The 17,148-nt window shown below is 37.3% G+C and overlaps 1 protein-coding gene across 2 annotated transcripts in view; it reads left to right on the top strand.

The window, feature by feature from the left end:
- Nucleotides 1-15,415, top strand: part of LOC116429023 (uncharacterized) — a 225,863-nt gene extending 210,448 nt beyond the window's left edge. For both annotated transcript variants that reach the window (XM_031981386.2, XM_031981387.2), the window contains 3 exons: nucleotides 936-1,141; nucleotides 4,959-5,180; nucleotides 8,803-15,415. In XM_031981386.2, the coding sequence (XP_031837246.1) occupies nucleotides 936-1,141; nucleotides 4,959-5,180; nucleotides 8,803-8,898 (524 nt within the window). In that variant the 3' untranslated portion in view covers nucleotides 8,899-15,415. The remainder of the gene's footprint in view (nucleotides 1-935; nucleotides 1,142-4,958; nucleotides 5,181-8,802) is intronic.
- Nucleotides 15,416-17,148: the final 1,733 nt, after the last annotated feature.

Below are 17,148 nucleotides of genomic sequence, written 5' to 3' on the forward strand. Positions count from 1 at the left end.
GTAAAAATGAAATTCGAATCGGACCCCGCGTGTCCTCGTTACGATTTCCTTTCTTTCCTTTCGTGGGCGGAATTGCATTCTCACGTTTTATCCGCGAAACGCAGCTGCGTTGCCCCGACGGGCCACTCACCGGTTTGTTTAGGTCGGAGGAATCGAATTTAGGCGAGTTAGGGAAACCGTTACGGAAACGCGGAGTTCGCTTGAGACCCCGGAGTGTCGCTTGCGGCTGTTTGTTATCACTATGACCTGATTGTCGAGTTAAAACCGAAGAATCTCGATGAAATTTTAATTTATCCTTGCCGCTGGAAATATGCGAATAGACTTGACTCTCGAACATGTTGAACTTTAATTGTAACAATTCAATTGTAGACATTCTTTTCGTGACAATTGTGACAATCAAATTCTATATAAAGTGATATTTTCTTTAAAAGCTCTAATCATTTTTGAATAATAAATTGCATTATTTAAAAATTCCCGAATTACTTGATAATCTAATATTTGATTTTAATATCTTTATGCCATGCCTCTTTCTAAATTCTTTATAAATTTATTTCATTAAGAAAAGCGTTATTATTATTCATTGAAATGTTCTATATATCTTCCATATTGAAATTACTCCACGATTATTATCTGTATTATAAAAACGTCCAATTCGTTGACACAGCGAATCAAATTAATAAAATGACGATTCTTTATAACTAAAAGAAAGTTTCTTCACGAACTTGAATAAAACGAGAAAACGCTGACAGTTGAATTCAGCGAAGTGAAATTTGTCTTCGAACGTCCTCTGGGAACGCGAGGAATCTTTTTGGCCAGGCCAAGGGTGAAAGTAACGCGGAAAGCTGAAATTATAATATTTGAATGTATGGCTCCTCTAATAATTATTAGGTTCGCAATGGAGGAATTGTTCTAAACTGAGAGTTTTATGTCCGAAGGGGATTCCACGACAGCTCTGCTCTGCGTTCTGTGCAAGGTATCCTTTCCCTCAGCATGGGAACTGATGGTTCACGCTCAAGCAGCTCACATGATCAACATTTACGAGCTAGGAACTCGACCTCAGAGTCCACGATCCGCGCCTAGCCCGCCGCACAGTCCAAACCAGCATCAGAAGGAATCATCACCGTCTCCGCAAGACTTTCAGGTATGTATTGCGTTCATGGACTTCGGAAATATTTATACAAAAACGTGTCTCTCCACTACTGACAGTTTTATTCGGTCAACCGTGAACTAGAACGTTATAACATTTCATTTATTTATATCTTGTGATGAATTTAGGGCTGATATTATTATTAACGCTGAATCATCGTGGGCTTGTCGGAAAGTATTGAGAAAACTAAAAAATATAAAAATAAAATTCAGTGAATTTCAGTTTGTAATTCAACATTAATATTTTTGTAAATTTTGTGTATCCATATTATTTAATATCTGAAATTTCCTCATTTTCTTTCAATATATAGTCTATTTTAGAGAACATAGGAGTTGAATTAAGTTAAACCCTTTTCCATTCGAAACATTACAAATGATATTGAATAATATTAAAATAAAATTTACATTAAATGCTCCATTGATTAAATTATTATCTATGATAATCAAACTTGCTATAAATGTTTCATTAAGTACAATGCCTTCTTAACTAATCCAAATTCACAACACCATAGAACGAAATATCAAAGGAATCGGTTGCAGCAAGAAAAATAGACGAATCATCGAACCGTAATAAGTAATTAAAATCAAAATCCGCCAGACTATTAGCCGCAGTGCATTATACACCGCTTGGAAATTAGATTCGCCTAAAGGAAAAGTAATTTCGCCCTGACGGATTTTCTATTTCATTAGTTTTGTTGCCGAAAAAGGCGAAGTGGCCAGCGATGACTGTGCAATCTTATCAGAATGAACAGGCACGGCCGAAAGGGTCCGAAAATAAAATAAGACACCGACTACTTTAATTCGTCAGATACTTCTGACCCGGATGGAAGCACAGCCGATCCGGCGATCGCGTTTTCTTCGTCGATTTGCGTGATAGAAAAATTCCTGTACTCCTCACGTATCTTTCTCCAATTTAACGATAAAAATCTCTGTTTTCCTTTATCCTCGAATGAACATGGATTCACTGATTTATTTCGAAACGAAGTGTACACGATAAATCAGATATTATCGGAGAAAATATTGATTGCGAATTGTTTCCTATGAAAGTTTCTCTCAAATGAATTCTGTAAGTGTTATTTCCTTTTTCTTCAATTAATAATAATACGGTATTGATAATAACTTTTTTCACCATATCAATTTACAATTCGTATTTCAAAGATATCAGGTAACTCCATTGTCTCTTAGATATTTCATATAATTACATAAAATCGAATCGACATATTTCTCAATCTTCAGTATGATAGAAAATAAAAATAAAATGGAAATTGATTTTTTCTTCACCCTTTGCATTAGAGGGCTCTCTTAAATATTCACGAATCGAGATTGCTTCGACGTGTCGTAATAACCCGCGACGGGAACTTTTTACATGGAATTTAAACTTTCTTTTTTTCCCTTCCTTCAGAAACTCTTATTCTTAACGCAATAACCTGCGAATGACTTCTCGGTTTATTGCGGCAGTTGATCACTCCCGACAGTGTTACAACGTGATGCGAGAGAAGGGTGTATAAAAGACATTATCGCGGGAAATTTTATGCTTAGATACTGGGAGGATCGCCGAGTCTTACGGTCTCATAAATATCATCTGTATAACTCTTTTCATTTCCGGGATAATCGCTTCAAGTCTCCGCGCGTGACAAACGTAAAGCGAACGTAATCAAATTCGGTAGAAACAAATCGTGGTTCGCGGGCGAAATTGATTTCGGCCGTGGTCGGTTGCTTCATTCCTTTCAATCGATTTCGTTGTTTTCCATTAATTGTCGCATTCCAAGAATTGTCTGGAATGCTTCGCGTCAACTGAGTAAAATGTGCTTTTTCGTCCCCTAAAACGATTAACATTTTGTGCAAGTTTTTCCTTGTGAGGGAAACATAAGTAAATGTAAAATACATTAACGAAGTAATTTCATTTAAAAAAATCACAAGTTTCAATATTTCGAAAAATATGATGTCTCAAGATTATTTTTGTAACAGTAATTACCCCTTTATAATATACGTAGTTCCTTCCAAATTTCCTCATACAAAGAAGTTTATACGAAATATTGTATAAGAAATTCGAAAATATAATTCAAATATACCAGAAACTAAAACTACAGTTTTAATATTTTCAACGCAGAATAAAAAGAATTGGAAAATTATTATAGAGTTGTGCATCATAGTACGAGAAACGATAATGGCAACATAATTTATACAAAGTAAAAATTGCATTACGAAATCCTAAAATATAATTCAAATATACTAGAAGCTAAAATAGCAGTTAACGTTTTTAAATTGGAAAATTATTATGGAATCGTAGAACATAGTACGAGGAACGATAATGACAACGACGCCGGTCAATTTAAACAATTGCCGTTTCCCCTGTCGCGTCGCGGCAAGTGGAAGCAGTAATATCGTCATGCGGCTCGGTGTTTAAGACACAGTCTCCGAACGACCGGAGCGAAACTCCGCAACGAAAGAATGAAATCCTGTCGTCGTGCAGGACGACGTTCAACTTGGGAAAATATTACTTCATCATATGTTTCTCTGTCGATATGTCAACTCCAGGGCAGGGACAAGGTATACGGATCGAGCTATCGAAAAATGGCGGCCATTGTTTCGGATTTCACGGGCTCGAGGGCCCCTTTATTATTTTCACTCTCGGCGATATTAAACGTTCAAGATTGTACTAATTAAAACATTATCATCGGGAGCGTGTAAAATTCGAGAATTTCTTGAGAATTTATGAAATAATAATTTTCTCTCGATAATCCAATTAGCGGGCGTTATGAATAAAAATTTCAAGTAACCATTGATTTATATGTTTAATTAAAATTTTAATGGGTAAATTAATTTGGAAAGACTCGTTAAAAAAGAACTCGGATCGAATTTAATATTATAGAACTTTGTTCCCCTTTTTCGATTTATTGAAATTTTTAACCGGGAAAAGTTGAATTTGTTTTAATACCGGTTCCGCGAAATTTATTCATAAATATGCAGATTTCCGTGAACTTTCGTGGCTTAATTATAACGAACAAGAAATATGTTGAATACTGCTTTTTTCCCGATACTAATTTTATTCTTCTCGAGAGCGGGCGGGCCATTAAATCAATTAAGCTTTGCGATTTCCTTTTTATATCTTGATTGATTACGTAAGTAAACATACACGGCCCCATATAAAAATCGCGGCAAAAAGGGAACGTGAATTAATGAAGGTGGAGCTTCTTGCTCGCGGTGCACAAACTAGGTATTAAATATATATTAAAGTGCTGGTTCAAAAGGCTCCTTTTGCAGCCATTATCCATGTACTCCTTTTTGTGTACGTACTACATACACGTCAGGAATTTATTCAATCTATATTGCCCTTTCCCTCTCTGTACCGAGCTTATATAATTTATAAAAGTGCATTAATAGTTTGGGCATGAATCTCTGTGGATTTTGAAGTAATTCGTTCGTTTTTTATTAAAATGTATATCGTACAAACGCAGCAGTGATCGATAGGAGTTTGAAGTTATACTTCAACATGATTTTATCATTTGAAACTGTTTTTTCTAATTAACCGTAAATTATCAATAATTAAACCAAAGTTTTTATATTCAATACACAAGGTAATTCTTTGCCCAACCTAAACATTTGGCGTTGATTAATATTCTGTTTGACCAACTTTATTGTATATCAAACACAATTAACTGTTTCGTTTAATGACAACATTACGTTAAAGAAGTTACAATTTTCATTATATATTTAAAATAAATGTAAAAATAGAGAAAAATTCCCTCGTGCAAAGAGGAGCAATCAAAGTAACTTTAATTAACATCTAGTTAACATATTGTCTCGAACAGGAGACCAAAGCATCCGACTGTGAAGAACGAGCTGAAGAGGAGGATCTGGATGTGCCTGAGTTAATACCGTCCCCTGACAGTGGCAAATCAACGGACAACGAGGCAGCTCTGTCACCGATTAAAATTCGATCTGACGTGAACGGATTGGATCACGAAGAATGCGACGAACTGATCCATGTCGAAAACACCACGCAAGCTTGCATTATGCACGCCCTCAGCATTGTGAGTACCTTTAACGTTTAGTATTAATTAGTGACTCGGAATAATTAATGGTCTCACCCCTGTTTCTGGGATCTCAGGAAAAAAGAAAGGTTTTGTGTTTACTAATTTAATAATACTAATATTACAGTTACTAATATTAATAGTTAATAATTACTGATATGAATAGATAATAATCATTACCAATATCAATCATTAATAATTGATGTTATTAATAGTATTACAATATAAGTATTTAATTAATCTAAGAACATTTCACAAAAGGTTTTCTTTTTCGAGAATTCAGAAATGATAATTAGACCACTATTATCCTGAGCCAATTGTTCCTGGCTCCTGTTACTTGTTAGCTTGGTGAAAAAGTAATACAGGGTTTTAACCTGCTCTAATTGTAAAAGAAATAGTTTCATTCTTCTGTGAAAAGTCGTATTTAAAATTTATAAAATGGTAAAGCAGAGTCATAGAGAATTGTTTAATTATTTAAATGAATTGCAAGCAGTAATACTATAACGAATTGATTTATTTATACATCTGCTAAAAATAAGTCAACATTACTTTTCCTTCATTCTAACATACCCTAATATGTCCTCTAATAAGAGAAATAAATTCATCAAGTATAAATTAATAAGAAAGAATTTCTGTTCATTATTGAGTAATTTTATTACTCATGTTTTGCAGCAGTTTCTTCTAATATTTCCAGAAATCGTTCACTAGAGGGTTCTCATTTAGCTTGTACATTTTACTAACTAGAATTTCAGTATATTTTTCTCACAGAGTTTCTTCTCCCTTTTATTTCGTGTTTGGACTTTATTTTCAGATTTTTAAAAACTGTCAATCTATCAAATATATGAAAGGAACCACTACCGACTTTGTAAAATCAGTATGACGTAAAAATATGTCGGCGACAGCGCACGTGTTAAACGCGTTTCTCATTCATGAATCACTTTCTGAAACTTAAATAAAAACTATTTTCTGCCCTTTAAACATCATAAATTAATACGAAGTACAATCTATTTGAAAATTTCAAACGTTACACAACAGTCGAATTTAAATATTAGCCGAACACCTTCGAGTATTTTATTTTCATTCTTTTTTCATGGACCGGTGTTTACATTTAGAATTTCAATATTTACACGAACTCCGATTTCATTGTAAACAACTAGAATTGTAATACTTACAATTACACTTACAAAAAAAAAGCCGTTTCGAGAGGAAAATATTTTACAAAATGTTCCGAGGGAGAAGGAGAATTCGGGTTAATAGAATTTTAGAGAAACGTAAATTCGATTTCGCTGTGTGTCCATTGGCAACGTTTGTTTAAATGTATTGGCCGGGTGTACGCACAAATAAATTCAATTCAGGTCGCCTTTACTCCATTGAAACGTATTTTATTAATTTTATACGGCTAGTCGCTTCAGTGCCGCTGAATTCAATCGAAAATCAACGTGTATATTTGTTACATTGTCCGCGAGCGTGTAGTATATTATCGACGGTGGCGTTTAGATTTTTTGAACGATTGGTATTTATTTAAATTCTGCCGCTATAGACGAACAAAGAATTTTATTCTTACACTCCCTGTGGAAAATTTCCAATCACTTAAAAATGCTTAGCAATCGATGAATAGAGGAATGCGAAGCAACAAGTGTGCTTTTTAATACTTATAACTGGATATATTAACATCTAAAAGATAAGAATATGTAGTAACATTTTCTTTTTAATATTATCAATGCAATATCAAAATTCACAAATAGATTCGTACAACTTATCCTACGTTTAACAATAATAGAATTAATGAATTTTTAATTTCGCATAATTTATCCTGTATTCGACAATACCAAAATTAACAAATCCTTCATTTCACACAACTCATCTTTTACTTAACAAAATCAACAAATAACTTCACACAATTTATCCTCTATTTAACAGAAAATTAACAAATAATTTCACACAACATATCCTCCATTCGACAATACCAAAATTAACAAATCCTTCATTTCACACAACTCATCTTTTACTTAACAATGCCAAAATCAACAAATAACATCACACAATTTATCCTCTATTTAACAGCACCAAAATTAACAAATAATCACACACAACATATCCTCCATTCGACAATACCAAAACAAACAAGTTCTTAATATCACAAAACTAGTCGAATATTCAACGATACCAAAACCCAACAAATAATCGCATACAACGTTCGCATAACACCTCGAGCGTCACGCACGCTACGCTTAATAGCAGCCTTCATAATGAACCGCGGCGTGGGACGGTCATTAAAACCGATCATCTGGTGATCACTTCCGTCACAGGACAGTCGTAAAGCCATCGAGACGTGCCGGTTTTCGCGCGCGGTGTAACGTGCGCCGAAAGCTTCCTTCACGCGATAAATCACACCAGGGCCCGAATGGGTCCCTCCCCGCTTCGGCGCCGCTTCGATTTCGTATCCGCATAGACGATCGTTGCCAAATGGTTCCGCGAAACTCCCGTATCCCGCGTAATCACCGCGCGTAAACGCGTTATAGCTCTCGCGAGCGTGGCTGTCCTCCGCGATGCACTCTAGTCGGACGTCGTAATGCACGCTTGAAAAAATTCATTCCGATCCCGCGATTCTTACGGCGAACGTGTAGTTCTCGATCCATTAAACGCTCGACTGTTCAGGCAAATGGAAGAATTATTGTAATACTCCGAGCGCTGTCGCGATACCGTGAATAGGACTTTAAAGCATTTTATCGTTAGATGTACCGGCTCTTCGCATTCATATAAAAATTGCGAACGTTGTATTCCGGAAGCTTTTAATATTATTTTAGGCGGTCGATATTTATTTTTGGATGTACGATTAGTTGCTGCACGAGATTGAGTAATGAGATTTAGTTATGTGAACATTAATTTGTAGAGTATGAAACTGATGAAGTGTGATTATATAAGTGGATGTACAATTATCTCTAATTTTCTTTTTTGAGAATATAGCTCATATTTTCAATATTAGTAGTCTCTTAGAAATAATATTCTATATAATACGTAAAGAAATAATTTCTTATAGTTCATATTTTCAATATTAGTAGTCTCTTAGAAATAATATTCTATATAATACGTAAAGAAATAATTTCTTATAGTTCATATTTTCAATATTAGTAGTCTCTTAAAAATAATAAGAAATTATTTCTTTACGTATTCTAAGCGAGCAACTGACAGTCTTGAAAAACCACCTCAATCTTTTTTACTACCAAATTACTTTCTCAAAGAACGATCTCCCTCAATGACACATGCAATCACAAACTCAAAAATACAAACCATTCCCCCAGTCCCCATAAAACGAAGCATCCCCATACACACAAATTTCTCAAAAACCCAGCATTCCGACATAATTCGCAACAGATTTACCACACCCACATCGCTATACGTACTACTTGAAATTACTTTGATTTCAGAGCACACGCTCTCCCTCTCCTTGAACTCCATTTTCTAAATCGCACCTGACGGCCGTGTATCTCCTCCACCCTGTACCTTCCCACAAGCCACCTACCCGGCCAGGAAAGTTTTAAATAATTTTCATAGGATATGCACGTGCCCGTCGTTTTAGCCCCGTCCGGCAAGATATACGTACATGTTTTCTACATTGCAGGACTCGTCCTTGGAACTCAACTCTGACACGAACTCGAGGGGAAGTTCTGGCCCAGTCATGGCGTTGACTAATGGATCCTTGTCCGCGAAGGAATAAGTCGAGAAAGAATTAGTCATTGGAACACGGTCTCCCCCTGCCACCTATCACCCCCTTCCCTCGGTCCTACCCTTTCACCCTTAAAACCCCTTTCTCCCGGACCTATCCGAAAGCATCCCCTTAGCCGGGGGATTCCTGTACCAACGCCACCAACGAGACATATCGATCTCCTTTAAGGATAACACACACCCGTCTGTATATAGCTTAAATGCCTAACAAATAATTCAGGGTCGTCTCGTGCCAGATCTGGGACCTATTTTGGCGAATTTAGTATCGATGGATCTCGAGCCGTTCCGAGGATTCGACGAACGGGAATGATTTAAAGCGTTTCATCTTTCCCCGCCTTTTTTTTCAGTGAAATCCTCTGTTCTCTTTTCTTCCCTTCTGTTCTTCTTTTTTTCCGTTATTTGAATTCCGAGCTAGCGAACGAATCGTTTCCTTCCGTTTCTCGTCTTTTTCTTCTCCACGTCTTCCCGGGGCGCTTCCATTCGAATGAGGACGATAAATCGTTCCCGGTTCCGTTCTGTTTTCGGTCGCCGTTAGTCGCGTTCCGGTCTCGTGTTTTCGAAAATTCTTCCCTCCGCCGAATGCAATGACTTCCGATAACGTTTAAGGAATATACGGCACGGAGATTCTTGTCGGTCGGGCATTCCGGGCGATCGAACGCTTCGAAAATTGCTGGCTGCCGGCGCGGCGGGACCGGGCTCAGTATGTACTCGCGAATCCGAGTCACTTTCGATGCCGGCGCATCGCGGCTCGGGAATGTTACCCGCGGAAAATCATGTTTCATTGATTCCGCGCGCAACCTGGATCGGCTCGTTCGCCGCAGTTTTCTGCGAGACTAGTTTGCGACGGGAGGCGATCTTCGGCTGTGTGCTTCGGTGAAAGTGTGGAAAGCGCGTTCGTGTTCTTACTGGTTAATTTGTATTTACGAGGAATTTTCGGGAAAGTGACTAAATGAACGCGTATCCAGTGTTTTTGGTCATGAATACTGTCTTAATCTTTGGCAGTGTGTTAGTCGAAGCATATCAGAAGTTGATTTCGTTTTGTGTATCTATATTTGAAAAATGAGAAATCAATAATATTTTACTATATAAATGTACAAATATTCAATCAAATCGAATCGAATAAATATATATATATATATATATAAAAATTCGAAATTAACGTCTTTTTTAATATAATACTCATATTCCCTTAGAAAAACAAAGTCATGAAAATAAATAATAGCGCTCTACTTCTCACAGGAAGATGAATTACCGTGTCACAATTTATTTATTCAAATTAACATCAACCGATAATGAATATTTCGTTAATAAAGATTTAAATTAATATGCGCATACATTAACCAGTAAGTGGACATGTTTACTGAATGATCACGTTCATTGCAACACACGTTATCGCACACAAAGCTCAGAAAATGTTATTAACTCCTTGGCTTGTTACAATGTGTCGGGCTCGTGGCAAAGATTTTAAACAGAATTTGGCAAACACAAATATTACTCAATTCTTGTGAATCCGAATTACGTATTATTCTTTTGTTATCAATAATCAAACTTTATAGGACACCATCTTTCTCTTTTTACAGTAAATTATTAGCGACAAAGTATAATTCGGAAATAAATCGTAGGGCAAGGGGTTAGTAACGTTCGAGTCAGCTTCGAACAGAACACACGATACGTTCGTGGTAGTAGCGTACACCACGTTTCTTAGCAATTTTCGAGGTGCTGCAGCCGCGCGACAGCCATTTTCCTTCGCGTGAGGCGCGTTTCGGTGATGGCTCGCAACGATTTGTCCAACGGCTCGCGGCACGAAGAAACATTTTTAAGTAGACAGCCGCGGAGATTCTTAAGTAGGGTGCAACATTAATGGATTCTTTTTCCAGCGTCGTTGAGAAATAGGTGAAAACCAGGCCGTCCGTTTGTGGTAACGTTTTATGAAAATTGCAGGTGGATTGCTCGAGTTGTAGCACGCTGCGTTTCGCACGGGGAACGGGAATATTGTTGCCTTGTGGGGAAGGTCGCTTAATTAATCATACGCTTCTTGCAATTTCTTTAAACGTTTAGCTGCACGTAGCGCCATTCTTTTGTTCCCTGAGTTACAGCACACCAAATTCCTGTTGAGAATGGCCATTTAACAAGGGCTAACGTTCCATTCGTTCGAACATAAATATTTGATATTTATAATTTGATACGCAACCGAGTACAGCCGACATTATCGAAATTTTGGGAATATTCTCTATCTTTGAGAATTATTATTCGATTATCATACGTATTATTATTTCATTCGTAATTACGTTTCTTTGGAACATGGAATACATCGTACAAGAATTCTAGACTGTACCAATTTCGAAACATTGCGGATTATTTGAACTTTTTCAGTTGAGTTATAAGTAACTTATACTATGAACGCTAGAGAGCGGTGAATAATAATTTAAATGATAATTAGAGTGCCCTGTATTTCAGACTGAAAGACATGTGGAATATCATGACAGAAACTGCTTCTAATTAAGCGCAAAAAACTTTTCAATTAATTTACATTCTTCCGGCGATATCATCCCGAGCATCGTGTAAATATTTCGTCGACCGCGCGTAAACAACCAGCGAACTCGCCGCGGCCTCAAAACGCCGTTGTAAATAAATTCGCTTGCTTTCCATGAATCTTCCAGCTCGGCAGTAGAAGTAGATTAGTTCACGACCGGGCCAACGCTGATCGGTCAACGCTTGATCGCCGTTTGGGACTCTGTAAATCTTCGAGTAAACCTTGAGTTCAACCGTGAAGACGGCAGCCATTTGCATGTCATCGTGATTAACCCTTTAAGAACGATCTGTTTCCAATTTCTAATTCTTTCAAATTCTTCTTGATAATTTAGGTTTTTTAATATTTATTTTTAACACTTGTACAATTTTCTTTTTAATACTTCCTTCCATAGCCATTTTACATTCTAAAAAGTAGGAAAAATTCTAACTCGCACGTTGACTGCCATGAGAATTAAAAAAATTTAACGAAGATAAATTCTATTAACGATAATTATTGATTATTAAACATAATTCTTACTTTACATTATTATCTGGTTACTTATGTTACTAAATAGTTTCATTCAACATCGATTGTCTTATTGTAAATGTTTCTAAACAATCCAAAAGACCCTGTCATGTTCGACTACCGTCAATGTTTTAAACGATACTTAAAAAGATAAAGGCTCTGAAAATCGATATTAGAGTTAGCACACCATTTACCGACGTCATTCCTGAAGGATTAATTACAGGATCGACGTAATGTTCGACTGAAACGCTTTAAATCGCGGGTGGCCCGCTCTCGACCTCCGTACCCCCCCCCCCCCCCGCCCCCCTCCCACGATGGTTTTCCGATCCCATTGATATATAAATTGGCCGAATGAAGCTGATTTAGCAACGAGTCTGACCGCCAACCGAGAATATTATTAAGACTCCTCTTTTAATCCGAGTAGTAGCCGAAAACGGGACAGTGACTGACGCAACGCGTAAACGCGTGGTAAAGGGAGGCGAAGAATTAAGAGAAATCACTCGATTATCAACCACGGTCGATGAGATCCATCGTGGCGTTATGAATCTGATTTTTTCGTAGTAACGATACGTGACAAAAGGGAAAAGAACAAAAACAAAGAAAAAGTATGGAGAAAAAAGAAGAAGAAGAAGAAGAAGAAAAAGAAGGAGAAGAAAAAGTTGACGACGATGATGAAAATAATGATGACGAAGAAGATGAAAGGTGAGGAAACGAAAGCGTGGACTTCCGTGTTTATTGCGATGAAAAATGGTTAGCATATCAAACGTGTATTTTTGATGACGTATGAGTGCGGTTTCTTTTTCCTCCAGCGAATTACGAACACAAAGGCTAAACATCGTCCAAAAAATTGTAGTGTAACTGTTTGAACGAAAGGAGAGAGAGAGAGAGAGAGAGAGAGAGAGAGAGAGAGAGAGAAAGAGAGAAAGAGAAAGAGAGAAAGAGTGAGCGAGAGCGAAAAAGAGAGAAATGAGAACAAAGAAAATAAGAAAACGAAGAAAAAGAACCCTGATTAAAATCTGTTACCGGTTACCTGTAACGATTCTGTCTCCGTCTGGCGACGTACAGAAAGATATAATAGCGTTCCCAGGAAAAACAAAAAGGAAAAACTTTGGATCGTGTACACAGTATATCATATCGAGGTTGTGTGTACGTTCGCTGTCGCTCGTAAATCCGCGAGCATATTTTTCGGAGTACCTAACGTTGGACTGTCGGATTCGATGGATTTTCGAATTTAAATGGATACGTACTTCACACCATTATTTATTATTAAACTGCATGTTAAAGTACTGTATTTTTAACGCAGTAAGATTCGGATTAATGAGACGGAACGGAGGACGCGACGGTGTCGCTGAACCGGGGCGAGTGCCGTTTGCATCCTCGGATAATACGCGAGGATATTATCAATGTATAGAAGAGAATGTTAGATAACGATAAATCGTTGTTTTAAAAATTATTTAAACTATTTAAATGCTATTTGTATAAAGGAATTATTTAATTATTTATTTAATATTTAGAACACATCACATATCTATGCGCATTATTTAAACAAATGTTGATTATATATTTTTAACATTATACATAATTATAATGCACGATTACGATGTATCTAATAATATAATGTATTATTGTATAATATATAATTTATGATATTAAACATTTCGCAGAAAGAAAATCGAGGAATCCCACAAACCCGTTCGAAAACGGCGAAAGGTGAATTCTGCCGGCACCAATCCGGGGCCGTTCGCACTAATCCGAACCGTGCTGCATCTGCTAAAAAAACTCTCTTCGAGAACTTTGAGAAATAGCCTCGTTTTCTATGAACCCTCGTCGCGCCTTGACGCGGGGAACTTGAAACACTGTGTCGCTAGATTCGACGAGGTTCATTTTTTTATTAATTTACTCTAATAACCGTTCGAACTTCCGTTAGGCTACGATCATTCACGTATCCCACCCCCCCCCCCTCCCCCAAGCGTATTGTACGGAATCCCGAGGTTCGAGTGTGTATTCCCGTTTCCGTTCCCGTTCATCGTGCACGTAGAATGACTTCGAGCTCGAAGCATGAAGCAAAACGAAAAATAAAAAAAACAGAAACGAAAAGAGAAGAAAAGGGAAGAAAAAGAAGTAAAAAAAAAAACAAAAAAACGGTAGCTGACACAAAGGGAAAGGACACCGTTCTATTATAGTTTGATACTGCTTCTTGATCCCGGGAGAGCAGAAACGTTATTTTGTGATATCTCGAAACGAAATCAAATTCGATTCTAGGCGTGACGTTGAAAAATCGATTTAATAAATTAATTCCGATCAGTTGCTTCCGTCTCATTGAAGGAATCGTTAGTCGGCTGCGGGCCGAGCCATCAAGAAAGAGAGAGAGAGAGAGAGAGAGGGAGAGTGTGAGAGAGCGGCGTGTGACGATCAGTGGACAGTAGTACCTACGCGCAGCGTGACGGAACTCATTTTACTAGATTATCATTGAACGTCGTGAACTGTTACCGCCTCTGGGCGAACCGATAATTCAACGCATTGAATAGCTCGTAATACTCGCAAAGCGAGCGCTTGAGAAACGCTTCGACTCGATTCGCGAAGATCAATGATAATTATAGGCGGTGCAAGAAACGGGGAACTAGGGCTGCTAATATCCGTGTATCTCGAGTTCTCGGCCGGTTTTTACCGCGTTTCTCTCTTGTATACAGGGTAACCCGCGGGAGAAAGGACAAGGATGATTCGAAGAGACTCTTCGTCCGTTTTCCCTTCCTCTGCGACCTCTGAACACCACCGAATTCCTCGGTCCTCAGTTTTTCAGCTACCCTTCGCTAGACACCTGTGACAATGTGTGCGAGTTTCGTTGGGAACGATGAGTGGCTTAATGTGAATTGACAATGACGTTCGCGCACCTTGAAGCAACGAATTGCGCTGATTCTTTGATTCTGCGATTGAAACGTTGATGTATAGTAGACACGATTAGAATCAAAATATGGGCGTAGGGCTGATGAATAAGTGTTTCGAACGCTGGACTCGAAGTTTGCTACCCGTGTAGCACTCTTGCCTTGAAATTGTTTGAGAAAGGACAGTTTGAGGCTTCAAGGTGCAAAGAACCGGCTCGCAAGGAGTACCGTAAAGATTTTCATATTTCTATGTTATAAGCGGCACCAGTTGACAGGATCCCGATGGTAAGGAACACGAGATTCGTCGTATAACAATCTCATTAACGTATTTATTATTGTAGCCGTGTATGTATAATTTACGTAAATTATTATGTGCATCTATTATTGTAACATTATAATATAATTATTGTAATCGAGGCGAGATGGCTAGTCAGACGGTCTGAGAACATGATTGCGGATCGAACTGGATCAAATGGAGGCGGCAACATTTGTGAGTCTGCTACGGATGTGCACGTTCCGTGTTACGAGTTCACATTTCTCTAGGTTAATTTGTATAAACGTTCAAATAGACATTGATTTTCTCTGTTAAACGCTGTGTTGTGTTGAACATTAAATAAACATGGTATTCCCTTCCTATGTGTAACCGCATCACCATCCTTGTAACACTGTGGGTTCGTTGAAGAGTACGATGCAGAGCTGGGAAGTTGATTAGTTGTAAGAGATTAGTAACAGCTTCAGTATAAATTCTTATGAAAATGTATTAATGTTTGATATTAATGATTACTTGATCTTCGATATATTATTCAATACTTGATTCAAAACTACTTAGGTGATTTGAGAAAAAAAGTTTTCCTGTACATCCTGGTTTCCAAGGTACCATATAATAAATGTAATTATTATCAAGATAAAGTATTTTTGATTCGTTATTTTTCAGAAACTAAGTGAAGCTATTTTGAAAAGTGAAATCCTTCTAGTACTTCCCAATTCTGCATTTTATGAGTTTAGCTTCAGTTTTGCTTATGGTTCAAACCAAACTCCAGAAATGACAGAAAAAACTTACTATAGTTATATATAATTACTAATTCCGAACAAAATAGTTATAGGAAGGGAATACTGCTTCTTATTAACAGTTGACTACGAGGTCCTATAAAAACGCCTATGAAACAATCATTTCTATGCTACAAAATTCTTCAGATCGACCTAAACTAAATTTATATTTAAATTCAAACTAAATTGAACATTCGATTTGAATAGGTTTCGATGTCTCACCGGAAGTTTAGCTGGTATCATGGGGGTGACACAGTAGTCAATTTGTTATGCGCAACGGAAGTTGTTTAATTTTAAAATGTTCTCAACGTATTATAAACGCGCGAGTACACACAGTCCAATTGTTAATAACGCGACACGGACGCGCGGCCGTGTTTATTATCGTTTAAACGTTGTTTACTGTCGTTTAAACCGGCGCGTGTCCGCGTATGTTTTTAATATGCAAACGGTAGTGTCTGCTTGAAGACGTGAGTGTTTGTACGAGTCCGGGACAGCAGGACCTATGGGTACGATTCCGTCGATAATTGAGCGAGCGTAATTCGGAATACAATATTTACGGATAATTTCGGCAGCCCTAGAACGATTGTAATTAAATCATTGATCTCTCCTCTTCAATGGAATTTTCAATATAACGTACCTATACCTTTTACATTTCTGCGTCTGTAAAAATCCTTTCCCCGGCCGATCACGAACTGTTGGAATCGCTCGTCGATTTTCAGTAAAATTGCATTCCCTTTAAACTCGCGACTAAGTTCTTTTGAAAATAGCTACTAAAAATCTTGGTTCTTATATTCTATAAATTAACAGGATTATTCGAAATTCCTAAATAAGAAGACAAATTATTCATTTGAATTAGCTTCGTTTATTTCACTGGTTATCACGTTTTATATAAGAAAAATTGATTTTAACAGTTGAGTATATTTATGTTCGTGATACTCATCTTGGTAACTCATTTCTTTCCTTCATCATTTTCCTTACATACCTTATAATCGCTAAAACATACAGTCACGTGAACAGCAAATATTCATAGAAACTTGAATCCGGAATTATGTAGAGCGCGTTTCAAACTATTTTCACTATTTTCAAGTCTCCATCCTGAAACAGCTCGTACACTCATTCAAACCCCAAAAACAAAGGGAAAATCCACGATGTCCAACGTAAACAACAAATAATCTCATTACTCCAAAAAAAATTGCGCGCGGAAATGAAATATTTCCGTGCACGTGAACCCCTTTCAAGCTGCCGTTCGCGACCCTCATCTTGAACCTCGCTTTTT

Source organism: Nomia melanderi, chromosome 14, assembly GCF_051020985.1.
Source record: "Nomia melanderi isolate GNS246 chromosome 14, iyNomMela1, whole genome shotgun sequence".
Lineage (NCBI taxonomy): Eukaryota > Metazoa > Arthropoda > Insecta > Hymenoptera > Halictidae > Nomia > Nomia melanderi.